Raw genomic sequence first — 27,718 nt, 5'->3', positions numbered from 1 at the left:
CTCCAACACCACAGTTCAAAGATTGTGTATACTGTTACTTAATAAAACCCTAAAATCTTTGCTTTCAGAGATGAGATTTTACACCCATTACAAGTTTTGGTTGTGATCCTGTACAGGTTGCAGATTGGCTCCACCTGTTTTTTTTTTTTTTTTCATCTGTAGTTCAGGCTAACGGACATTATCCCCCTGGAATGTAGCATGTTCCAGGACACATTCAAGTACCCTTGCACTTGAATGTCCTTTGAGGGGGCAAGGAGTTAAAGCTTCCTTGGATAGCTTTCCTTGGATGGATAACAAATGACATCCATCATATCCGCTCATACTCCATTGACCAAAACATGGTCAGGGCTCATGTTCACAGAGTGGGGTGCTATTAGCATGAGCCACAGTATTACTGTTTATGAAAGTCAAAGCAGTTGAATATTGACAATTTCATATAGTTCCTATTGCATAAGTGAGTTGAATCTGACGTGGAAATGGGCGGTGCTGCATAATCCTTCAATGGTGGGTAAATGCATGGTAAGAGTAAACAACAAAGCAGTCTGTCAGCATGGAAACAGATTGTCATTTATAACATGTCTTTGAAGAAAAAAATGCATCTTGAAGAGTTCACTCTACATCCTGTATGGCCATGCGTGTGTCTGTACACATGCACTTGAATATGCATTCGTGTACAAAGATTAAATAATGAGTGTAATCTTTAGTTTTCAAATGAGAGCAGTATTAAATTTGACTAGTTAATTTTTATTTCATTGTAGGTATATTAAAGCAAGTCAAAGATTACATTAAACAATGTAGCAAATGCCAGGAGAAACTAGATCGCTCACGTCCTATATCGGATGCTTCAGAAATGCTGGAAGAATTGGGACTAGATCTTGAATCTGGGGAAGAAAGTAATGAATCAGAGGATGACCTGAGCAACTTTACTTCGCCTCCAACTACGGCTTCCAAGCCTGCGAAAAAGAAGCCAGTGTCCAAACATGAACTTGTGTTTGTAAGTGGAGCTTTCCATTCAGCTTTTACATCTGTAACTAGTGTTAGTATTTATAGTATTTTTTCTTGAACCTCTAAAGCTGCTTCCCTGTTGGTACCGTCACTGTTACATGTTACATGTGCTAAAGTGTTAGTCCTCACTTCTGTCAGACTCTTTGCCGCCCCATGGACTGTAGCCCACCAGACTCCTCTGTCCATGGAATTCTCCAGGCAAGAGTACTGGAATGGCTTGCCATTCCCTCCTCCAGAAGATGTTCCAGACTCGAACGCCGGTCTCCTGCATTGCAGGCAGATTGTTTTACTATCTGAGCCACCAGGTACATGTGCTAAACGTTTGCAAATAGTGCCTCTTCCTTAATCATAAATTTTCATGTTGTTTCTTCTCCTCAGAATGTAACTTGTTGATTTGCTGTTAATTATTCCTCCCCTCGTCCTTTTAATTGGTATATTGGTACAGGTAGCCAGAATACATTTCTGGAAGCAGTCTGTGGGTCATGCAGCAAGGTAAAATTAAGCTGGCTAGGTCTTTGTCTTTTGCCTGCATTAGTGTCTTACATTATCAGATAAATTTCTGACTAATAAGAGGAGGCAGGAGGAAATGAGATGTAGGTTTTCACTGGATCAAGTAAAGTGAACATAGCAGAAGATGGTGAGTACGACATATCTTTTTATGTAAATACACAGGTAATAAAAAATACTGGGCTATTCATATTAGTGGAATTTTTACAAATGAATGATGTGTCGTCTTTTAGATTTTGTTAAGGGTGAGAATACAAATGATATATAATGCAACTCTTGGTCTCCAACTTCTTTTGATAGGTTGACACCAGAGGAGTGGTGAAACGTTCTTCTCCAAAACATTGTCAGGCTGTCTTAAAACAGCTGAATGAACAGAGGCTCTCTAACCAGTTCTGTGACGTTACTTTGTTAATTGAAGGAGAAGAGTACAAAGCTCATAAATCTGTTCTGTCAGCTAATAGTGAATATTTTCGAGATCTTTTTATTGAGAAAGGAGCTGTTTCCAGTCACGAGGCAGTGGTGGATCTTTCTGGTAAGAATTTTCTGATACTCTTTGTTTGTTAATAAGTACATACTGGAAGAAGGGTGTGTGTATCTTACAAACTTAGGATCTATGCTCAAGGGGAAGAAGCCCGTTTATAGCACCAGACTAAGCTGAACTGTAAGCTCCTTCCTTTTAGAGAGGTTTCCAAAGTAGATATATGAAAAGCCTGTCATCTCCTACCACTGCCTGTTAGGCAAGACAGTGGTAGCACTAGTAGAATTTCTGGGATTTACATTGTTAAAACAGTTTGAGAGAAATCCGTACCAAGTAAATATATTATTTTAAAATTGACTGACTGAATCTTACGTGTTGGACATATAATTGTAAAGACTTCTATATGTCTATTGTTTTTCATTTTTTAAGATTAATAATCATCATTCATGTAGATTTGATAATCACATTGTCAGTATAGAATAATCAGGATTCCAGATGTCTTTTTTCTTTTTTTAATTATCATTATTATTGGAAATGAGTAATTTGACTTTCTTTTGGCCTCAGTAGAATTTATATATTGGCTTAGGAATCAACAAATGAAAATTTAGGAAGCATTGAAATAGGTAACCTTGTTTATACATTTTCTTATACTGTTACTTTGCTGTAACTCTTAAATAAGTGACACCACTGTGTGAACTGTCATTTCCCCTTTCTGAAGCAAAAAAGTGACTTTATTCAGGTATATAATATTCACCTAGTTAGTCACTGATCCTTTTCTATCTTACTCTGGAAAGGTAAATTCGTATATTTTTTCTTAACAGTAGCTTTATGTTTAATTACTGAAAAAAGATTTCTCAGGTATCCACTTTGTGCAGGGAACTGGCCAGACTCTAGGGATACAGTGATGAACAGAAGCTTTTATGAAGCATAGAGGAGCATTACATTCTAGATTTGATATTTACTTTGGTGATTCAGAGGAGAAAATAGTCTTATTCTGGGCCATCTGAATAATAAAACTTATCACAAGTGTAGTCTTGCTATATTAGCTTTGAAATTTTTTCTTTATCTTCCTTGCATCTGAAGCAGAAAGAAGATTGCTGCTCTCTTGTTTCTCAGCAGCTTACAGCAAATGAAATCTCTGCTTCCCAGATAACTGCAGCACAGCATCCTGTCATTATTTCAGGAAAATACCTCGATTATTCTTCATTCCATATGCTTATTTTTATATTTTGTTCAGCAAATAGCAATAGCAAGTAAAGTAGACATTATTAAAATCTTTGTTTGATTTTTAAATAGACTAATTGTAAGATATATGTAAATATTTTAAAATGATAAAATGTACATGTTTTCTTGTTACCTACTTTAATATTGTTGAATACATTGTTGTTTATGCTTTCAAAAATTTCTTCCCTACTCATTCATAAAGGTACTTTCATGTATTATAGTTTCTCATTCATATTTAACTTTTAATCTGTTTGGAATTTTTTTAATGGTGTGAGATAAATATTTGATTTCATTTTTTACCATTTTGATAACTTATCTCAGAATTTAGTGAAAACTTCCTCTACCTACCCATCCACCATGCAAATTCTCTTAAAAAACAAATGTTCACATGTTTGGTACTGATTTTACATTTTTTTGTAGTCTGTTGGGTGTGTCTCCCCCTCCCCCCCCATTATTGCTTGGTGTACCTTATCTTTATAATAATAATGGAAATCTTCACCTTTGTCATTCTGGTGAGTCTTAGTTGTTCATAGCCCTTTGCTCTTTCACATAAACTTAAAGCAGCTTATCTGCTTCCATAAAAGTCTTGCAGATTAAAAAAAAAATTATTTCTTTATTTGGCTGTTCTGGGTCTTAGTTGTGGCATGTGGGACCATTAGTCATGTCATGTGAACACTTAGTTGGAACATGTGGGATCTAGTTTCCTCACCAGGTATCAAACCCATGCCCCCTGCATTGAGGGCATGGAGTCTCAGCCACTGGACCACCAGAGAACTCCCTTGCACATCTTTTGTTAGATTATTTCAAGATAGTTTATACTTTTTGATACTATTATAATTTTTTAAAATTATATAATCTCTGATTTATTTTTATTAATTGTTGGTTACTAAATACAGTAGTACTGCTTAATTACCTTAGTCATTCAGACATCTACCTATAGATTCTTTGAGATTTTCCATATAAAACAAATATATTATGTGCTAATAGTAATGGTTTTGTTTCTATCTTTCCAGTCCTTATATTTTTAACTTTTCCCCATAACTTTATAGTGCCATTTAGAACCTCAAAAAAAATAGCAGTTGAATAGAGGTAGTGATAAAGAGTTCAGTTATTCCCATTCTAAAGAAAAGGTGTTTTTGTTTTTTTTACTGTGAAATATATTGTTTGGTAAATGTTTTAAATAGATAATCCTTTACCCTCTTTAACATTAAGGAAATTCCCTCTGAAATAAATGTGGACTTACCGCTTTACTTTTTCTGTGTCTGTTGAGACCATCTTTATTTTTTCATTCTGTTAATATGGGAGATTTTACATCGGATTACTAATGTTAACCCAGTTTTTCATTCCTGAAATAAATCCACTTTAGTCATAACATATCATATTTTGTACAAACCTCTTAGAATGGTTTGTACAAACTGGTTTAGAGTACTAACGTTAGACTGTTTGCATCTGTACTTAGGAGTAATTTTTCTTTTTCACAGTTTGTTGTGTTGGCTTAATCTTATAAACTGTGTGTTCCTTCCAGTTTTTTACATTCACTGAAGTAGTTACGATGCAATTAATTTATCTCTTGAATATTTGTTAGAATGATGGCTCAAATTGACTGGGCCTGTAGTAGACTTTTGGGCAAGATTTCTAGCTACTGATTTTGACACATTTAATAGTTAGGAAGTTATTCTATAGATTTTCTATTTCATCTTGAGTAATTTATAGAAGGTTGTGTATTTGCCATGATATGTCTCTTTCATCTAAATTTTCAAATTTATTGGCACAATTTTTTTTTTTTTTTTGGCCATGCTGTGCAGCCTGAAGGATCTTGGTTCTGGGACCAGGGATGAAACCCAGGCCCTCCACAGTGAAAGCTCAGAGTCCCAACCACTGGACTCCCAAGGAATTCTGGCACAAAAAAACAGTTTTTCGTGCAGAAGAAATTCAGCAAGAGGCAGAGTGATAGGCAAGAAATAGATTTATTAGTGTAGGATGTTTGTAAGAGATGCCAGCTATCAGGCAAGGAAGCTCTGCCCCAGCATGGAATTTTTTTATATCCTTTTATAAATGCTTCCAATGACTGTAGATATCTCTTTCATTCCTTGTGCATTTTCTCTCATTTCAAAAACTTTTTTTTCTGAAGTTTTATTGGCTTAAAAAAAAAAAAGCTGGCAAACTAAAACTTGCATGCCAAATCTTGGCCCACTGACCACTTTTGTAAATAAAGTTTTATTGAGACAACCACACCCATTCATTTGCATATTGTCTCTGGCTGCCTTTGAACTTACAAAGGGGGAATTGAATAGTTGCTAGAAAAACCAGTGGTCCACAGAACCTAAAATATTTGCTTATCTGGCTATTTACAGGAAAACTTTCTTTACCCTTTGGCCAGACATAATTTTTAAATGTTAAAAACCTAACTTATGCAAATACTGTAGTTCAAGGTCATTAATTGCAGAAACCACTACAGGGTTAAAACTGCTTCTTATAGAATTCTCAAGAATTGTATATGTTGTCTTTGAACCAGAGAAATGACTTTGCTCAAAATGAATTTGCTGATGGATGAAAAACTGGTTAATACCCTATAGAGAAATAAACCAATAAAATTTTGGAGTTACCTATACAACCCTGACAGAAATAACTTCTTATTCTTCTATGATTCATTTGTGCTTGCTATTACTTTTCTGTAAGTTAATTTTTACAGAGTTGTAAAATAGTCTAGTCAGTAGCAATCAATGCTGTTTGCTCAGCACTGCTCTTAAAGAATACTTGACTCCAAAGATATATTATACAGTACAGGGAATAACTACAAGCAGAAGTATAACCTTTAAAAATTGTGGGACACTGTTGCACCCCTGAAACATATAATATTGTATGTCTGCTGTACTTCGGTAAACAAAAGCCCAGTAATCCTTTTTACCTATTAACCAAATTTTTTAAACTGAAGTATAGTTGATTACAATGTTGTAGAGCATTACATTAATTTCTGCTGTACAGCAAAGGGATTCTGTTTTATATATATATTCTTTTTAAATACTCTTTTCCTTTATGGTTTATCACTGCATAGTATGTCTCTTGTGCTATACAGGACGTTGCTATTACCAATCCTGTTATATAGTAGTTTTCATAGGCTAACCCCAAACTCCCCCCAAGTCCTCCTCCACTCCCCTTTACCATTGGCAACAAGTCTGTTCTCTGTGTGTCCATTTCTGTTTTGTAGGTAAGTTCATTTGTGTCATATTTTAGATTCCAGGTGTATGTGATACCATATAGGATTTGTCTTTCTCGCTCTGATTTCACTTAGTATGATAATTGCTAGGACCATCCATGTAGCTGCAATTAATGGCTGAGCAACATTTTATTGTACGTATGTACCACATCTTCTTCATGCGTTAATCTGTCAGTGGACAGTTAGATTGTTTCCATGTCTTAGCTATTGTAAATAATGCTGCTGTGAATATAGAGGTGCATGTATCTTTTTGAATTATAGTTTTGTCTGGAGATATGCCCAGGAGTGAGAATGATGGAGATCATATGGCAACTGTGTTAATAATTTTTGGGGGACCCTCCATATTGTTTTCCACAGTGGCAGTGTTGAATGTCTTTTCATATGCCTATTGGCGATCTGTATGTCTTCTTTGGAGAAATGTCTTATTTAGTTCTTCTGTCCATGTTTTGATTGGGTTGTTTGTTTTGTTGATGTTGTTGTATGAGCTGTGTGTGTTTTGAAGATTAAACAGTTGTTGATCACATTGTTTGCTCCCATTCCATAGATTACCTTTCCTTTTTGTTTGTGGTTTCCTTTGCTGTGCAAAAGTTTGTAAGTTTGATTAGGTCCCATTTGTTTATTTTTGCTTTTACGTCTATTGCCTGGAGAGATTGACCTAAGAAAAAAAACCTTGGTATGATTTATGTCAAGAAATGTTTTGCTGATGGTCTCTTTTAGGATTTTTATGGTGTCATGTCTTATATTTAAGTCTTTAAGCTATTTTGAGTTTATTTTTGTGTATCATGTGAAGGAGCGTTCAGATTTCATTGATTTATGTGTAGCTTTCCAACATGCCCAACACCCTTTGTTGAAGAGACTTCTTCCTATTGCATATTCTTGGCTCCTTTGTTGAAGATTAATCGGCCCTAGGTTTATGGGTTTATTTTGGGCTCTCTATTCTGTTCCATTGATCCATATGTTTGTTTTTGTGCCAGTACCAAACTATTTTAATTGCTGTAGCATTGTATTTATTGTCTGAAGCCTCCCTCCTGCTTTGTTTTTTTTTAACTCAGGATTGCTTTGGCTATTCTGGATCTTCTATGGTTCCCTATAAATTGTAGGTTTATTTGTTCTAGTACTGTGAAAAATGTCATGAGTAATTTAATAGGGATCACATTTAATCTGTAGATTTCTTTTGGTAGTGTGATCATTTTAACAGTATTCTTCCATGCTTCTGGATTGACTTCAACTTAGAAATTAAAAAGGTACTAGGTAAAAGACCAAAGTGCATTTTTCTTTAAGAAATACTCTTTCTTACTTCAGGCTTATTAACTTGAATTCATGATTTGTAGCAGTATTAATATGGCTTCAGCCAACTTAATTATCAGCTTTCCTAGGAATGACAGATTAGCGATGTTAGTCATGTTGATGTGATGTTTCCCCAGCTTTCAACCTGACTCCTAGTACATCTCATAGGTTAAGGCTTCCTTGTATGCTTGTTACTTGCTTATCCCTTATTTGCCTATGTAAAAGGACCACATTTTATGTATCTTCAGTCAAAACTGAAAATACTGCAAACATGAGTTTAAAAGGTTGCTTTGGCCCTCTGTCATTTTTAATAAAAGATCTCTTAAGATAAATTATTACATATAAGAAAACAAGGCACAGTAAAGTGTGTGTAAATCGATACCTGTTGTAAGAAGAGACAGAAGAGTATTTATTGGGCTGTATAAAGAGACTCTTAAAAAGCTGTATAAACTGTTAATTCGTTTTGGTTATGGAGATGGAATTGGACTTACGACCATGTAATCTTCTAATTTCTGAATCATGGGAATATTAACAATGGTCTTTGAATGTGAAGTACTGAGAACTTAGAATGGAACTGATCTTATTTTCTCACATAAAATGGGAACCTCATGCCTGCTGCTGCTGCTAAGTCGCTTCAGTCGTGTCCGACTCTGTGCGACCCCAGAGACAGTAGCCCATCAGGCTCCCCTGTCCCTGGGATTCTCCAGGCAAGAACACTGGAGTGGGTTGCCATTTCCTTCTCCAGTGCATCAAAGTGAAAAGTGAAAGTGAAGTTGCTCAGTCATGTTTGACTCTTTGTGACCCCATGGACTGCAGCCTACCAGGCTCCTCTGTCCATGGGATTTTCCAGGCAAGAGTACTGGAGTGGGGTGCCATTGCCTTCTCCAGTGCCTGGTGTGTAGTAATTTGTCTTATTCCTTAGACCAAAGATAAGCAAACTATAGCCGGAAGGGCAGTCCTCCCTTCTTTTCCTCCATAAAGTTATATTGTGGCATAGCCACACTCCTTTACATACATGTTACAATACGTGGTTTCTCTTTGCAGCTACAGTGGCAGAATTAAGTAGTTGAAACAGATGCCTTATTGCCTGTGGTATTTATTATCTGATTCTTGACAGAAAAATTTTGCCAACCCTCTGCTATAGACCTTGTTTTAAAATTTTTAGTAATAGAACAGTTTGTTCACAATCAAATTTTTATATGAGCTTCTGTTTTGAAATGCACAGCTGTGTTTACTGCAGTGAGGTTAGGGGACGGGTTGGTTGGACCCTGCCTACTCACCTGCCTCCCTCTCTTTTTGTACCCTCCGTTCTCCAGCAGCTGTTTCTTGAGGGGAATTTGAGGAACCCCCGGGGTTCTAAGGAGTACAGTTTGAAAATGACTGCCTTACAACAACTCTTTGAGGTAGTAAGTGTGATATTATTTTCTATTTTAGGTATTGAGAGACACAACTCATGGAAGTGAGTTAGTCAAGGCTTAATAAGCAACCAGAGCTCAAAACAATTCCAGAGTGTTTTAATTTCAGAATAAATGGTTATATTTGCCTTTATATTATATTTTATATTGTCATGAAGATACATTAGTTGTTTTTACAAGGTGTTTTAGTGGTGATTTGACTTTTTTGTCTTTCATCTTCCTTGTTTCGCATAGGTTTTTGTAAGGCTAGTTTCCTTCCTTTACTGGAATTTGCCTATACTTCTGTGCTAAGTTTTGACTTCTGTAGCATGGCTGATGTAGCCATCTTGGCTCGTCATCTTTTTATGTCAGAAGTTTTAGAAATCTGTGAAAGTGTGCATAAACTAATGGAAGAGAAGCAGCTAACAGTGTATAAGAAGGGTGAAGTACAAACAGTTGCGTCTACACAGGACTTACAAGAACAAAGTGGAGGTCCAGCACCTCCCGTGGCCAACACAGGAACCACAACAACTTTATCCACTGAACTTGGGGACTGTGAGATCGTGCTACTGATGAATGGAGAATTGCCAGAGCAGAATGGAGAGCTAGGACAACAACCCGAGCCCCGCGTTTCTTCACAGGCTGAAGCCACCGCGTCGCCTGTGGGCTGTGTAACTGATTCTCAACCTGAAATGGAGTCTGTTGATTTAGTAACAAAAAACAACCAGACAGAACTGGGAACTTTAAACAGCAGAGAAGATAGAACAGTTTCTAGTACTCTTCCTAAGCTTCCACAAGAGAATGTAATCAGTAGCTCTCCAGGAAACACTGATACAGGAAATAATACAGCAGCTGAGGATATCTGTGCTGAAGACATTTCAGAGCATAGGCAGGACCTTGACCCGTCCTCAAAAGATGAGGAAAGTCGAGCTGAACCGACAGCACTGATGGACCATAGCCCTGATGATGATACTTACAGAAGCAGACTTCGGCAGCGATCTGTTAATGAAGGAGGATATATCCGACTACACAAAGGAATGGAGAAGAAGCTGCAGAAACGGAAAGCCATTCCCAAGTCAGCAGTTCAGCAGGTATGATGAAGAAAGAGTTCACCTTTGTAGTTTTACTTTTAAGTTGAAAGCATTCTATTGATAAATTTATGGTGAAAAATATTTTGAGGAGGAGGGGAGTGGGTGCAGGAAAGCAATTTAATGTTTTAAATACCAATGTTATTAATAAGGTAATGTGAATTTGAGATAGTTAAATTTGGATTGTGTTTTCTGTTCCTTAATCAGGTGGCTCAGAAATTAGTTCAAAGAGGAAAAAAGATGAAACAGCCAAAAAGAGATGCTAAAGAGAATACAGAAGAAGAAGCATCCCATAAATGTGGGGAATGTGGAATGGTTTTTCAGAGACGATATGCCCTTATAAAGCACATACTGAAACATGAAAGAGCTAGAGATTACAAGTGTCCAGTAAGTATCTGGAAAGCTAATTATAAATGGCTCTAACTTCTTTATAAATAGACTCCAGTTTACTGCTTTGTTATTATGCTACCATTTGTATTCTCCTTCTCCCTTATATTGCTGTCATAGTTATCTGCTGATTGATACATGTCATGTTCTTGTCAAAAAATGTTCAGTGACTTACCTCTGCTTCTTCCGTAGAAAGATGACAGTACAATGATCTTTTTAGAAAGTTCATAGAGAGGCAAAAAGAACAGGAGACCATAGCAACTAAATTCTGGCCTCTGATACATAAATGTAGTGTTGTGTTTTTTTTTTTTTTTTTTTTTAACTGTACCACATAGCACTCGAATCCTAGTTCCCTGACCAGGGATCAGACCTATGCTCCGTGGAAGTGTGGGGTCTTAACCACTGGGCTGCCAGGGAAGTCCCTCGATGGAGTCATTGAGTCAGTAAATGTGAAAGGGCCATTCCCAGCCTTTCAGCATGGAAAGCTAAGAACCAATCCAAATTGTATTGCAGAACTGCCAGGAGGTTCAGGAATTAATGATACTAGTGACCTTGAAAGTAGAGGTAAGGCTGATGGTTAGAAAGTCTTTTTAAGAAGCAAGTCGATCACTACCACCATGCCTTCAGTCAAAGATCCATCTTCTATTCTCTGAAAAAGATAAAACCACAGCTGCTCTAGAGAGCACTGTGGATACGAGGGTGAATGTATCAGTGTGGTATACCCAACAAGGGAAAGTAGAAGCTTCTATACTATAGAATATTGAAAGTGCTCTTTCCCTACTCAAGTCCTGGAATGTTAACAGCCAAACCCTTAACCTTAAAATAGAAAGATTTCTTAGAGATGAGAAATCTGAAGCCCAGTTAAGAAAAAGACCTAAAGATACCACTCACTAAAGCCAAGGGTTGACTGTTTACATCCCTACTTACACACAAGTTCCAATTAGTTGTTTTTTTTTTTTCCCCCCCAATTAGTTTTTAAATGTCTTACTCTGAAATGTGAATAAATATCAGGTATACAGACTCCTGACAAATATTTCAAGCAAAAAGCAACTTTGAGGAATTTAAGACTATGCAGTTAGAAGAAAACTAAAAAAAAAAAAAATGCACATAAAACCCAAAACACAAGTATGATTTATATTAGCTCTAATGTCCAAGTAATTCTAAACAGCATGGAGAGAAAGAATTAATGCAATGAAAAAAACATTTTAGAACTCGAGCATAGAAGTTTCCTTGTTAAAAGGACATGGCAGATGTTCAGAATCATGGTTTAAAATAATTCTTTACCAAATGCATTATGAAATTTCTGAATCAGGGGACAAAGAAAATCTTACAAATTGGAAGAGAGAAAGGAAAAGGGTTAGAATAGTTTCAGACATTTCAGTAGCAACAGTGGAAGCTAGAAGATAAAGGGACAATATCTTTACTATTATAAAAGGAAATGATTTCTAACTTGAAGTCAATAGTCAGACTATATTTGTGATGGTATAGTAAGAACAGTTTTAAGACTTGCAAGGTCTGCAGAGTTTTACCCCCTAAATTCCCTTTCTCAGAAAGCTGTTGGTAGAGGTATTCCACCAAAATGATCAAGACATGGGAAGTGGAAAACATGGGGTCCAATCTGTGAAACAGTTGCACCAGTTTGGAACACAGCATAGTGCTTTGATGGAGATATCCCACAAGGTGATGTGTTCAGACCTTCTCTCAGCCAACAATTGAGGCAAGGTTTGACAACAGACTAGCAGTAAATACAAAGAGAAGTAAAAGGGAAAGCAAAAGGAAAGGGAAGAAAATCATACTGTACTGTATTGTCCAGCTGTAATAACATGTACATCATCCAAATAATGTAAGCACTGAAATTGATCTCACCAAAATGATGATAAAGCTGTCTTGAGCAAGTATGGTAATGAAAGGAATTATGTATGTGTAGAGAGTGAAAGGTGAAGGAGAGACTCACCTCCTATTGTTCATATTACTCAGAATCACAGAGATGATCATTGAGAAAGTGTCAAAAAAGTAGAAGTAGTGGACCAACAGGCCAGTTTTATTCATTTTAAAAAACGTCTTATGGATCGTGACTGTGTATAGCATTGATTTTAAAATAAAGAGCAGAAGCTTTCAGGAATACTGAGCAAGTACAGGATAAAGCTCAAGGACTGGACCTTCCTTGCTGTCCAGGGGCGAAGATTCCACACGCCCAGTGCATGGGGCCAGGTGCAACCCCAGGTCGGGGAACTAGATCTCACATGCCACAGCAAAGACCGAAAATCCTGTCTGTCACAGCTGAGACCCAGCGCAGGCAAATAAATGAAACATAAAAAACAAACACAGTGTAAAAATTAAAAGCAAACAAGTCCCAAGGACTATCACAGTTTTATCCTCCCACATTTTCAAGCCCCTGTTGTTGCTCCACCTAACAACTGTTAGTATTCATATAATAATAGTGTGCTTCCTTTTGTCTGAGGCTTTTCCTTACTCTGATTACTCCCCCTTCTTAAATATTTCACCTGTTTACATATAAATCCTTTTTCTGTGGTTAGATTATAAACCCCTGCAGAGTAGAGACTGGGTCTGTCCCTTTTATCTGTATAATCTGGTACCTGGTATACTGTGTCTTTTATATAGTTTATGTGTTTTTGTAATTGTAACAGACAAATGGCAAGTTGAAATATGAGTTGCGTTTTACTTAACATTTGTAATGAAAATACATTGAGGTAGAACTTAAACTTACTTTTTCTTCTAGTTGTGTAAGAAACAGTTTCAGTACAGTGCCTCCTTGCGAGCCCACCTTATTCGACATACCAGGAAAGATGCACCTACTTCGTCCTCTTCCAGTTCCGCATCGAATGAGGCATCAGGGTCATCGTCTGAGAAGGGCAGAACCAAACGAGAATTTATATGTTCCATATGTGGAAGGACATTGCCTAAATTATATTCTCTTCGAATACATATGTTAAAGCACACAGGTGTAAAACCACATGCATGCCAGGTAAAATCATTATATTTGTTATTTAGCAGCAGCAGCAGCAGAATATAACTGACAATAAGACTGGTTGAATCTGGAGCCACATCACTTTAGTAAAATATCCCTTAAAGTCCGTAACTTTTTCAGTTTGTTGCTTAGGTCAAGGGTGATTCCCATTTTTGCTCTTTAATTTGTTGTCTGAAGTTGTAGTTTGAAGTAAATCTATTGAGAGTGTTGAGGAGACGTGATGGAATTCAGAGTGGTACTGGGTGAGAATAACCAGCTTCTAAATCATACCTTCATGTTCGGCAGGGCCAGCCTGGCTTGGGAAGGAACCTGTGACTTAAATCTTAGCAGAAATTCTGCCTAAACTCTGTGTCCTTCTCCAGAGCTGAAGACTAAATGTCAAAGTGTGATTGCCGGTTCAGAATCCTGTGATCAGCCAGCTTTGGGCTATTTGAAACAGTGAAAAATTTCTAGCAGCACCTGTAGCCTTGCATATAAGGATGACCCACTATTTTTATTGATAGTTTCGGAGCCAGTAACATTTTTGATGTTTTTCTCTGTTGTTTTTTTAAGCTTTGTATTATATGAAAAAAGAATGTCAGAGAATAGAATAAACCCTTATATACCCTTTACCCAGTTTTAGTAGTTATCAACACATGGTCATTTGCGAGGTTTTTTTTTTAATGAAAAAAGTTTTATTGAAATACAGTTGATTTATAATTTTGTGTTAGTTTTAGATATGCAGCAAAGTTATTCAGCTATTTATCCATTCTGTTTTAGATTCTTTTCTACTATAGGTTATTAGAAGATACTGAGTGTAGTTCCCCGTGCTATACAGTAGGTCCTTGGTGGTTATCTATGCTTAGTTGTGTTTCATATGACTGTCACTCACTCCCTTCCTACCCCTTCCCTTCAGTTATTCTGAAGCCAAGTCCTAACCATCATTGTCTTCATATATTTAAAAATTAAGTGTTAATTGGATCTCTGGTCTTCTACTGTAGCACTACTCAAGATGTGTGGCCCATGGAAGATAAGTGAAAAAATGGAGAGTAAGCATGTAGAAACTGTCATGGCAATTTGACATTGTTTGGCATCTTTATTGTGTTTAACAAAAATCCCTAATAGATTGAGGAAAGGAAAAAAAGACTGGTACTTCATCATGGAGAGTTTGAGAAGCACTGTTTTAGTTGGTATAGATGTGAATGAGTATATTGTTCTCGACTAAGCTTTCATGTCTCTTTTAATGTATATTGTTTACCAGTTTCAGAAAAGACAGTGTGAGGGCTTTTTGGTACTGTTTTGAGTTCTTCCACAGATTGCATGGTTGTAAGAAAAACAGAAATATTTGTTAAGTACGGAATCGGGAGATAATCAGCGAACTTAAAATCTCAGGCCCTTGTTTCAACTTAAACATTGTCATTTTGTTTATAATTTAAGGTTTTAATTTAAAATAGCATACTAGCTTCTCTATCTTCATTCTTCAGAAACAGCCCTTAACTCTTTTTCTGTTTTACTTATTTAAATAACCATGCTCCTTTAGGTCTGTGGAAAGACTTTCATCTACAAACACGGTCTAAAATTACACCAGAGTCTCCATCAGTCACAGAAGCAGTTCCAGTGTGAACTATGTGTGAAGTCATTTGTTACCAAAAGGAGTCTTCAAGAACATATGAGTATTCACACAGGTAACGAGAAATTTACATTGACATAGTTACACGTTATAGACTGGTAGCTTACCTAGTGTATTGATTATGCTATAAGACTGTATATGTGCAGTTTTTTAAATTAATGAGAGTAAAGCTTAAAAGTTTCTCTTACATCTAGTTTTAGAGCTGTCTTATTTGTATAAAAGTTTAAAAAAATTTTTTTAATTAGTTCACATGTCTGCTTCATGTCAATGTATAGCTAAATCCACCACAATATTGTAAAGTAATTATCTTCTAATTAAATTAATTTTCTTAAAAAGTTAAGCAATAAGCAGATGTAACTGTCAACAAGTATGTGGTTTATAATTAGAATTTTTAGTCCACATATATTATTTTCACGTGTTTAAAGCAGTTACGTAGAAGTGGCTGATGAAGGAAGGGTAGATAACTGCTGTAGAACTTGTATATAACTCTACACTGTTACAATCCAGATGACATGCAAGCCTCCCAAATTCTCTGGGCAGTAGTGGCCTCACTAGTACTGTATTGAGAGGAAATAGGATATTTGACATAGTTTGTTATTAGAAGGTGGGTGCCAAAAGTCATAGCTTCTGTGTTCACTTGATAAAGTAGCTTCTGAAGTATGACATAAAGTCTTGTTAGAAGAGCACCTGATCACTGGATTTGTGACATGCTTTTTAATTTTTATAGGAGAGTCCAAGTACCTTTGCTCAGTTTGTGGAAAGTCTTTTCATAGAGGCTCTGGGCTTAGCAAGCACCTAAAGAAACACCAACCAAAGCCTGAGGTTCGAGGCTATCATTGTACTCAGTAAGTATTTAGTATGTGAACCATTCAGTTAATTTATGTTCTTACTTAGTTCATTTGAAAGTTGTTTCAAAGGAAAATATTTGAGGTGGCTGAAGTTGATTAGATACAGTTTGATGCAGTATCACTGTTGATAATGTGTCACTTTCAAAGTTCACCTGTAATTGAACTCTGCTAAGGAAGTGGAGCTTGAATATTCATATGTAATTATATAAACATACACACATATATGTGTATATCTGAGGTGATGGATGTGTTAACAAACGGTAGAAATCCTTTCACAATGTGCATGTGTGTGTATACACACATTCTGAATCATGTTTTACACTTAAAATACCTTACAGTTTTGTCAGTTACACCTCAGTAAAACTGGAAAAAAAAAAGTTGAATCTAATAGTAAACTATTATTTTACTTTTTAAAAAGTTTTACTATTTGTTTACTCTTGATTTTAATCAGTTTGCCTTTGTCTAGGTGTTCCTATTTAATATTTAGCAGTTTTATTTGCATTGTAAATCTCATACCATATGAATCATTCATTTTAAATGCCTTAAAGAAATTCCTCAAATGTGCGACCTAGGGGTAGGGACTGTAGGAACGAAGGGTCCCTTGGTGCCAGGCAGAGATTCTTTATAGACAATGCTTCTGAAGAAGTACTGGACTCGTTGCTCATTTCTCTTTTTCTTCAGACTCCTTTCCTCTCCCTCTTTTTCCAGAACCTCCTGAGATCCCTTTTATAAAGTTCATACAACATTTATCATGTTAAAGTGTTCAGTTCAGTGGCTCTCGGTACATTCAGAGTTGTGCAAGCATCACCACTGATTCCAGAATGCCTTCAACACTCAGCCAGGCAGTTTACAATCCTGCCTAGGTCTTCTCTTTCTGTTTGTGCAGAGTCAGCCATCGGTGAGAGCATGAAGCATTTCAGGTCTTTTCTGAGCATGTGCCAGCCCTGGGCAAATAATTTGGACTTCTAGATGCCTGGGAATATGTGAGAGTTTTTCAAAGGTCTTATTTCGTGAAGTAGCTCATTCTCCAGCCTTTCCTCCCAACTGCCATTCCTTGCTCCAGCAGCTGTGGCTAATACCTTTACCTTTAAATGTTTCCAACCAATCCCTCCTCTCAACTCTCCCCATCACTCCCCAAGTCCTCAGCCCTGGGGGAATTTGGCTAAATAAGAGCAAGCACTTTGAGAGGTACCAGATGGTTCAAAACAACTGCAGTTCGGTTTAAGTCCCTCTGATACGTGAACCCATAGCGAGAATTAATTCTATGTCTACTGTGCTGAGGAGCCAGGGGATGGGATCAGGATGAGTTGAAATGCCACAAAGCTCTTTTACCAGGATTCAACCATTTTTTTTCTTAATTAAATAATTACCTGGTTGCTGCCAACTTTTAATCAGTTTCCAGAGCTTCAGTAAAATTGATTCTGACCGTTTTTGCCACTTTGTCTACTGATTTTATGGAAGGTTGGGCTTTTGGAGTTACCAACTCTGCCCGTATTTGCTGATGTCACTCTGATCAGTCTTATTTTTATTTTTTACAGATTTTTTGATGTGTACCATTTTTAAAGCCTTTTTTGAATTTGTTTCAGTATTGCTTCTGTTTTATGTTTTGGCCCTGAGGTGACCAGGAATCAAACCCGCAACCCCCTGCATTGGAAGGGGAGTCCCCTTACTCAGTCTTATTTTAAAAGAAAAGTAGTTTATTATGCATACCTTTATACGTGCAAATGTAAGAAAACCCAGTTTAAACTGGCTTGAATGAACTAGAAGTCTGAATGGTTTAATGTAAATTGATTTCAGATTCATTAGCACTTGATGTCTGTGAGGCTCCATGCGGATAAGACAGTGGCAGTGGTTTCAGCCTCACATCCCCTCAACTCCCAAATTGTCAAGCTGCATTTCTCATGTTCCTATAAAAGCCCTGAGGTCACTCCCATTGAATCTGGCTAAGGCATTTGGTCTTATGTGGATCAATCACAATGGCCGAGAGAATGCTGTGCTCTGATTGACTTATACCTAAGTTAGTTGCTCTATCCTTATGGGCAGGAGTAAATCCTTCCCCCAACAGATGGACAGAATGGGAGAGGGTGAAAAGGGATGTAAAAAGGGCACATCCCAAGGAGTTGAGGAGAAGATAGATACTCACCTTTATGATAACCTTTGGGAGCTTTGCAGGATTCTTTCTAAAATGTTTCTAGTACTCTGGAACTAAAAGAACTTAACACACTCGAGCCTTGATGCAAGATTGCAATACTAAGATTTTGTTTTGTTTTAAATTGGGATCATCTTGTAGAGTTCTAGAAACTCAGGAATATACTGAGTTCTTGGAAACTTCTTTTAAAAGAATAAGATGATCCATTTGGGTGAATGGACTTTGTTATTGCAGATGTGAGAAAAGTTTCTTTGAAGCTAGAGACCTTCGCCAGCACATGAACAAACATCTTGGTGTGAAGCCATTCCAGTGCCAATTTTGTGATAAGTGCTATAGTTGGAAGAAAGACTGGTATTCCCATGTGAAATCTCATTCTGTCACTGAGCCATACAGGTGGGTAAATCTGGGGCGAATCTGAGCTTAATTGAGATATGTATGTACTTGGATTAATTGTTAGTCCATTAGTTGGTTTTGGTGTTTAGGAAAAGATAATTTGTGTTTTTCCTCTATTTTAGGTGTAATATATGTGGCAAAGAATTTTATGAAAAAGCATTGTTCAGAAGGCATGTAAAGAAAGCTACCCATGGAAAAAAAGGACGAGCAAAGCAAAACCTGGAACGGGTGTGTGAACAGTGTGGAAGAAAATTCACTCAGCTGAGAGAGTATAGAAGACACATGAACAACCATGGAGGTAACTATGCTTCATGCAGTTTAATAGATAGACCTTTAAATAGAGTAAAAACCAGTCCAGTAGTGATTCTTCCTTTTCCATTCCTGTCTGTCATCTTCCTTAATGAGAGATTAATCCCATATTATGGAAGATTTATTCAAATAATAGCAGTGATTGTGAATCTGACTACCTAATTGTTGTGTAGATACATTCCTTTCTTAGTGAGCTTAATATTCTGTATTAGTATTTTTATGCTGGAATAGATTACTTGAGCTTCTGTTTTTTTATCCTAGGATTATAGGATTGCTATGAAGTTGTAAAGGGACTTTCACAGAAACTCAAAATTGTCTCAGAGTAACTTCTATCTATAGGAACATCTTTAGAAAGGTTATATCCAGAATCTGCTTTATTCTAGGGGAAACCATTTGGCCCTAACTAAAAGATGGCCATAGTCAAGATAGTAAGGTTTATGGGCTACTGTACTTAAAAGCATTATTTATCAGGCAGCTGTAATAAATTTTGGTACTTGGACCTCACCACAGACACACACACATACCCCTCTCTTTTCTTTTTTTTTTTTCCTTTTACTAGGAGTTAAGCCATTTGAGTGCTTAACATGTGGAGTTGCTTGGGCTGATGCCCGATCTCTGAAACGCCACGTCAGAACACATACAGGTGAACGGCCTTATGTCTGTCCTGTGTGTAGTGAAGCCTACATAGATGCTAGAACACTCCGTAAACATATGACTAAATTCCACAGAGATTATGTGCCTTGCAAGATCATGCTGGAAAAAGATACCCTTCAGTTTCATAACCAGGGAACTCAAGTGGAGCATGCTGTTAGCATCTTAACAGCAGATATGCAGGAACAAGAAAACAGTGGTCCTCAAGAACTTGAAACTGTGGTAGTGACGGGAGAAACTATGGAAGCTCTTGAAGCTGTTGCAGCGACTGAAGAATGTCCGTCAGTATCTACACTCTCTGACCAAAGTATTATGCAAGTGGTTAATTATGTGTTGGCACAGCAGCAAGGACAAAAGCTCTCTGAAGTCGCAGAAGCTATTCAAACTGTTGAAGTAGAGGTGGCACATATTTCAGAAACAGAATGAATGTAGTAATAGAGATAAAAAGAAGCGATGTCTCGTGTATATTGAACTCACAGAACATTTGTTTACAATACTGTGTGACTATCTGCCTGGAGTTTGTATGTCCAGGCTCTGGGCTATTTGGTGGTGTTTTAAGATATGATTTGTCTAGCTAATGGTTCTGTAGAAAAGTCCATTTACTGTAAACAAATTGAAAACAAATCTATTTGGTGGCAGTGGATTATCATGGTATACTTTTTATGAATTAATGTTTAAAAAGAACTGTACTAAATTAAAAACCGTACAGTTTTATTTGCATTTTGACTTGATTATATATACTTTGCATTTAAAAGGCTGTACTAATTGGCTTTTCTCTTTTATTCTCAAAATATAGAGGTTCTGTGATTTCATTTGCCCTGTTTATGGATTAAAAATTCTAATATAAAACATTTTAGTAGGATACATAGGTATGTTACATTGTTTTAAATGCTTCACATCTGTGATTCTTGACTTACTATTTATTTTATCCCTTTATAAAGTCAGGGATTCTTTATTCTGTTGTAAAGCACTTAATGAGTTACATGTTGTAATCAAGTTTGCACAGTGTACTTAATCTGTATGGGGAACCCTTAAATGAATAGCTAATTTTTCAAATGCAATTCAAATGCATGAAATGCCTATTAAGCCTTACTATGCTAACCTTCAAGGCAAGTAAATTGACCATGAGCAAAGAACACTGTTAATAATCTCTGTTGATGGGAAATTTCTCCTTGATAACAAGAAAATAAATGGGGGGGGGAGAAAGGTTAAAACTAAGTTTGGTTGTTTGTAACTTTTGTATCATGTTTAATTGTTCAATTTTGTTAAAAAACTGCAGTTTAGAAATAGGATAGCAATATAGATATCTACAGCAGTCCTGTGGATACCATATAATTGTCAAGTAATTTCAGAATATTGAAAATTCTTCAGTTCAACCCTCATTATAGTATACTACTTAAAGGAATTGATTATGGCCCACCAAATTGTTAAAAGTAAATTCTTTTTAAAAGTTGCCTGAAAAATTAATTTGTGTGTTTGATTTTTAAATTCCCACCTCTGTAAGCTATCTAATTTTCTCATTTTTCAAAATAACCATGGGGAGATATCACATTTCTCTCCTGGGATACTACCACTCAAGTTATAATTGTTAAACTTAAACTTCTAAGTATTAGAATAAGCTAATATAAGGTGTAAAATTAAGATATAAGCAAATCACATGTAAATCATTCCTAAAGCACAAGAAAAGAATGTGCCTTGATGTATATATATTATTAAAATGCTTATTCCAGTTTACTTTAAGTGGCTTAAAAGAAAAATAAATGTGATGCCATGCATGTGCTATACCTGCATATGTAATATTTGCATTTGCACATTTCCCATTGTTTCGGTAGCTGTGTGGCTGATTTTCAATTTTAAGTGGATTGACATACAGTCTACAGCTTTATAATGGCTGCTTGTTTAATCGTATGTTTCAGTTAGTGAAAATGTATTTCGATCTAAAATTTGGAATTGTCTTTATGTTCCATTGTCACCACTGTTATTAGATTTAGTTAATTGGGTAAGATCATTAATGTATGTCATAAATATGTAAATAAAAGATGTTGAATCTTGTTTAAAGCATAAGCTGTGAAGTTAAGCTTGTCACTATTTTCAGCTCATAAATCAGTTGCTGTTTATTATTAAGTTAATCCATTTTTAAAGAGGAGGGAAATTGAACACATTAAAAATAACCACTGAGGGAACATACAATACTATTAAGACTTATTATTACACTTAAACATAATCGTACAACAAAATCAAAAGTAGTACAGTTAACTGCCATGTTTGGATAATTTAAGTGTGTTTAGAGAATTACATAAATTTCATGCAGAAGTAAGTATTAAGATTCCAAAAATTCAGTTTTATATTTCCATGGAGAAACTGTTTATAATAATTCCTTTCTAAAAGCACACATTGATTTGTTGTTGTCAGACAGGTATGTCCTGATTAAATCTGCTTGTTAGTGCTGTTTCATTAAATGCCAGTGGCTTTTTACGTAATTTCACAAAGTTACCTTAACTGCTGGATTTAGTCTAGACTTTCAGTGTCTTTTTTTCTTTTTTAATAGCTGTGGTGTAAACTGTACATGATGCTTCCTACTCATAACTGAATTAGAGGATTCAACCTATAATGGCAGTTTAAACCTTTAGGAACCATGGAGGTTCCTAAACAGGGGTTTTACATTTACTGTTTGGATAAATATATCAGACTTATTTTATAGTCTGTTATCTGAAGTTTTGAAGTGAATACTGCTGTTCATTGGATTTCTCCAGAATGTTATAAATGTTAAGAGTACAGGTTGTTGTTTAGTTGCTGAGACTCTTTGTGACCCCATGGTCTGTAGCCCCCGAGGCTCCTCTGTCCATGGGATTTCCCAGGCAAGAATACTGGAGTGGGTTGTCATTTCCTTCTCCAGGGGCTCTTCCTAACCCAGAAACTGAACCCACATCTCCTGCATTGGCAGGCGGATTCTTTACCACTGAGCCATCTTGACTTTGGGCTTAATTTGCTGCCTCTTTCCAGTTTACCACCATTCAGGTAAGGCCTGCTGACTTTTATCTTTTCTAATGTATGTACTTAAAGCTGTACATTTCTTCTAAACTCAGCTTTCACAGCATTCCACACGTTGGGATATGGTATTCCTTCACTGTTACTGATTTAAAATATTTTTAAATTTTCATTATAATTTATTCTTTCACACATATTTTACTTCTAAACATAGAGGGTTTTGGGGTTATCTTTTAGTGATCTCTAAAATTATTTTACTGTGATTAAAAATATATTGTGTATTTTTTTATTTAACATTTGATGAGGGTTTTTTTTTAATGGTCAATTTTTGTAAATGTTTCATGAGAATTTAATTTTATGCAGTGTGGAGGCATTGTTATAGTATGTGTCAATTAAATGATTATTTTTGTTCAAATATCCTGTACCCCTATTCTTTTTTTTCTTGTTTGTTGGTTCTATCAGTTAGAAAAGTACCTCTACCGTATGAATGTAGATTTGCCTATTTCTCCTCCTTTTAATAACTCTGGCAATTTTTGCTTCATATATCTTGAAGCTGTTATTAGTTGTCTGATACAGAATTGTTTTCCTGGTGAGTTAAACCTTGTATCATTATGAAAGGGTAACATGAAGAGCCTTTGGTAATGCTCCTGGCCTTACGTCTACTTTGACTGAAATTAAAATAGCTACAGGGCCTTCCTGGTGATCCAGGGGTTAAGAGTCCACCTTACAGTTCAGGGGACTTGGGTTCCATCTTTGTTTGGGGAACTAAGATCACATATGCTGCAGGGCAAATAAGCCCCGGCGCAGCAGTTACTGAGCTCACATACTGCAACGGGAGATCTGCATGCCACAACCAAGACCTGACACAACCAAATGAATATTTTTAAAATAGTGAAATAGCTACATCAGGATTTTTGGGGGGGGGGGGGTATTCATGTGGTGCATTTTACCATGCTTATTGCTGTCAGCCTGCTCATAACCTCATATTTAAGGTATTTCTCTTATACATAGTATATGATTGGCTTTTTTGGCCGTGCAGCATGTAATATCTTAACTCCCTGACCAGAGATTGAACTCATGTCCCCTCCAGTGGAAACATGGAGGCTGAGCCACTGGACCACCAGAAAATTTCCTATGATTGTCTTGAAAAAAAGTCCAGGCTGCCAATCTTTGTCTTTTCATAGGAATATTAGTTCAGTTAGAAAGTGCTCAGTCATTCAGTCATGTCTGACTCTCTGCAACCCGTGGATGGAATTCTCCAAAAATACTGGAGTGGGTAGCCACTCCTGTCTGCGGGGGAATCTTCCCAACTCAGGGATCAAACCCTGGTCTCCTGCGTTGCAGGCAGATTCTTTGCCATCTGAGCCACCAGGAAAGCCAACTAGAAAACATGACATGGAGTAGGAAATGGTAACCCTTTCCAGTATTCTTGCCTGGAAAATTACATGGACGAACCTGGTGGGCTAGTCAAGGGGGTTGCGAAAAGGCCAGGCATGACTTAGTGACTGAACCCACACACAGGCAATGTATAATATACAATTTTTACTGCTGTGTAAAGCAAATAAAGATTTCTCAAATTTTAAACAAAAAAAATTACTGAAATATTTGCATATAAATCTATCACTTGAGTTTGTTTTCATTCCTTGCTCTAACTCCACAGGCATCCATTTCATGAGCTGTAGGCAGTAAGTTCAGCTACATATCAACACTTCGCAACAGATGTGAAAACACTTAAGAGGCATATAGTTCATCCCACACCAGTGGTAATTACTGTTATACAATTAGGCCTTATGTTGACCCCATTTCCCCTTGAAAACCCTCTGTGGATTTTCCTAAATCTTGACTGAACGTTTTTCTTAACTTTAAAAGTTATCCTGTATATATATGTGTGTGTGTGTCAGTTTTTTTTCTCTTCAGCATCTACTATTCTCCAGGTACCTAGATCCAGACCCCCTAGTCATCTGGGATGCTTCCATCAGTGATTCAGCCAATGAATTCCTTAGCAGTGTCTCTGATCTGTTACTTCTTACATCACTACTAATTACTGATAACATATTTTATGTGTGGATGTATGCTCAGTCATGTCTGACTCTGCAACCCCAAGGACTAGAGCCCAGCAGGCTACTCTCTCCATGGGGTCTCTCAAGCAAGAATACTGGAGTGGGTTGCCATTTTCTACTCCAGGGGATCTTCCTGTCCCAGGGATCAAACCCACATCTCTTTGATCTCCTGCATTGGCAAGTGGATTCTTCACCACTTCACCACCTGGGAAACCATTAACATAGTACTCTAAAGATTTTATAAACTCACACATGCAGTATATTACCAATATCTTGGCTTCCCAGTTTTCATGCTTGCCCTGTTTTTTGTGTCTTACACACATTACTTCCAGATTAATATCTGAAATTGCTCTTAATCTTGAAATTTCCTAGTTTTCTAATGGCTCTATGTCCACAGCAGGGAAGTCATATAAGTTAGTAATGAAAGTGTGTAATGTGACAAGAGATGGCTGTTATCAGAATCTTTCTGTTTCAGCATGATGCCACTACCAGCACCCCTTAAGAGATGGCAGAGAACGGCAGCTCCTTTTTGTGTTTTTGGCAGTGTGGCACATGGTATCTTAAGTTCTCCCAAGAGGGATCGAACTCACACGTCCTGCGCTGTAAGTGCAGAATCTTAACCACTGAACCACCAGGGAAGTCCCATGCCTGCTTCTTCAGTTCCCCCTATTGGAGAAAGCAAGGCCTGTAATAAAATTTATACTTAGGATTCCCAGTTGTCTTCCTTGGAGCATCTCATAGTCAATGCCTACTGTAGCATTCAAATAAGATAGAATGAGAAGAAACACCTGTTTAAAATCAACTGGGAAAGGGACATTGTCTTCTCAGAGTGACCCTTTGAGAATGTAACTACATTTAAATGATGTTTTGGGAAATTTACTGGTATGGTAATCCATATAACTGTTCATACACAGATTAATATTCTCTCACAGCAAATTGGGGGGTTGTATATCAAACATAGTATTATTAGATTCACGGTTAAGAGACATACCTTGTCAATCTATTAAGTCAAACCACTGCCCACATTTTGGTTTTTTTTTTTAAAAACTATTTCTTTTAAAGAGCAGTTTTAGGTTCGTAGCAAAACTAAGTGGAAAAGTAGACATTCCTTACATAACCGTATTCCCACATACACACCTTTTCATTCGCAGTTGCATCTTCAGTTAGATTTGCTTTAACCATTTGCAAATTCTTACCTAATTAGTATCAATACTTGCATTCTTTCCATATTATTTTCTTTGCAGTACTTGATACAAAGGTGGTGGTGTTCAGACGCTCAGTTGTGTCCGACCCTGCGACCCCATGTACTGCAGCATGCCAGGCTTCCCTGTCCTTCACCATCTTGTGGATGTCCACCAGTTCCTGATGTCAAAACTCATGTCCATTGTCAGTGATGCTACCAACTTATCCTCTGTCGTCCCCTTCTCCTGCCTTCAATCTTTGCCAGCCAGCATCAGTGTTTTTTCTAGTGAGTCAGCTCTTTGCATCAGGTAGCCAAAATATTGGAGCTTCAGCATCAGTCCTTCCAGTGAATATTCGGGACTGATTTCCTTTAGAATTGATTGATCTGATCTCCTTGCAGTCCAGGGGATTCTCAAGAGTCTTTTCCAACACCACAGTTCAAAAGCATCAATTCTTAGATGCTCAGCCTTTATGGCCCAACTGTCACATCCATACATGACTACTGGAATACTATAGCTTGGACTATATGGGCTTTTGTCAGTGAAGTAATCCTCTGCTTTTTAATACGCTGTCTAGGTTTGTCATAGCTTTTCTTCCAACGAACATCTTTTAATGTTATGGCTGCAGTCACCATCTGCAATGATTTTGGAACCCAAGAAAATAAAATCTGTTTCCATTGTTTTCCCATCTATTTGCCATGAAGTGAGGGGACCGCATGCCATGATCTTAGTTGTTTGAATGTTGATACAGTATTTCTTTTTATTAAAATCAGGGCATAATAACTATATATTCTTGAAGTATTATTTAGGAACTTTATTTTCAGTCATGGTTACATGGGTAAATTCATAGTTGCTACTGATCTAACCATTTCACATCAACTAAGATTAGTCATGGAATTCTAAAAGCAGTTATATATATAAAATAGATCATTTAATATAAATCTTTATAAATATTTAGATATTAAATTATATATTATATATAAAATAAAAGCAGGAATAAAATAAGTAACTTCAGGTGTGTAACTATCATGAGATCAGGAAAATACTGGATTCTGAGTGAAATTCATTTTTGGTGTATTTGGATGACATCAATCAGTGATAAAGATACATCAGAGTTCAGACTTAGTGTATACTTGTCATCCTTGATATTCTACATAGTACACAACTTTTTTTTCTAAATATTAAGCAATGTGAATTCAGCTGATAAGGAAAATAAGACACTCCCAAAGAGGACTTATACTTACAAGAAAACAGTTTAGAACAGAACATCTACATTAAAAAAACACAAGATGTGAATAAAAGTTCTATGTCTACGTGCAGTAACTAAGTAGGTGTTTATTGTGATGTAGCCCAAGGCTTTTGGCCTGAAAAAGTTCTCACATCCCTGAGGCCCAAGCATGACAGCTAATTTACCTTATTTAGAGATAACCTCTATTCCCCACTCAGTTCTCCAGTTATCAAAGTAATGTGGGATAAATGTAGAAAATTTGGAAAGTATAGGGAAATGAAGTAAAATGTAAATAACTAGAACCAATTAATTATTACTAACAGTGGATTCTTGTGGGGGTAAAGGGCTACATATCACCAAGGGGCTTTTCATGCAGAAGTTCAATCAAGAGTTTCCAAAATTTGTCTTCACTGTGGCGATGGGAAGCTTGGTATGTTGCTCTTCTCTGAAGCTAGCAGCTGTTATCTCCTCAAAGATCTGAATTTCAGCCTCTGGGCCCCACCTCTGAGATGTCCTTCCCTTATTCCCTTATTCTGTCAGCCTTGTGGGTAGTTTCTACCTGCAGTTGCTACTTCTACTACACCTGAGAGCTCCAATGTTAACAATTCTTTATATTAGTTTGCCCTCACTGATAAAATCAGCAGAAGAATCTTTCAACAAAATTCAACACCTTCTGATAAAAGCTGTTAGGAGAGCTGGGAATTTATGAGGGCTTCCTTGGTGGTC

General features: G+C 36.7%; 1 protein-coding gene across 1 annotated transcript in view; it reads left to right on the top strand.

Annotated features, from left to right (window-relative positions):
* The window catches only part of ZBTB11 (zinc finger and BTB domain containing 11), a 28,540-nt gene extending 6,941 nt beyond the window's left edge, over nucleotides 1-21,599 (top strand). Inside the window, exons 2-11 of the mRNA XM_015092418.4 lie at nucleotides 759-994; nucleotides 1,813-2,044; nucleotides 9,368-10,203; nucleotides 10,408-10,587; nucleotides 13,328-13,573; nucleotides 15,096-15,240; nucleotides 15,913-16,030; nucleotides 18,417-18,575; nucleotides 18,698-18,873; nucleotides 19,444-21,599. Coding sequence (XP_014947904.3) covers nucleotides 759-994; nucleotides 1,813-2,044; nucleotides 9,368-10,203; nucleotides 10,408-10,587; nucleotides 13,328-13,573; nucleotides 15,096-15,240; nucleotides 15,913-16,030; nucleotides 18,417-18,575; nucleotides 18,698-18,873; nucleotides 19,444-19,961 — 2,846 coding nt within the window. The 3' untranslated portion in view covers nucleotides 19,962-21,599. The remainder of the gene's footprint in view (nucleotides 1-758; nucleotides 995-1,812; nucleotides 2,045-9,367; nucleotides 10,204-10,407; nucleotides 10,588-13,327; nucleotides 13,574-15,095; nucleotides 15,241-15,912; nucleotides 16,031-18,416; nucleotides 18,576-18,697; nucleotides 18,874-19,443) is intronic.
* Nucleotides 21,600-27,718: the final 6,119 nt, after the last annotated feature.

The sequence above is a fragment of the Ovis aries genome, chromosome 1 (genome assembly GCF_016772045.2).
Source record: "Ovis aries strain OAR_USU_Benz2616 breed Rambouillet chromosome 1, ARS-UI_Ramb_v3.0, whole genome shotgun sequence".
Classification (NCBI taxonomy): Eukaryota; Metazoa; Chordata; class Mammalia; order Artiodactyla; family Bovidae; genus Ovis; species Ovis aries.
Note: the sequence above shows the minus strand (reverse complement) of the source record. Positions and strands in the feature narration are given on the sequence as shown.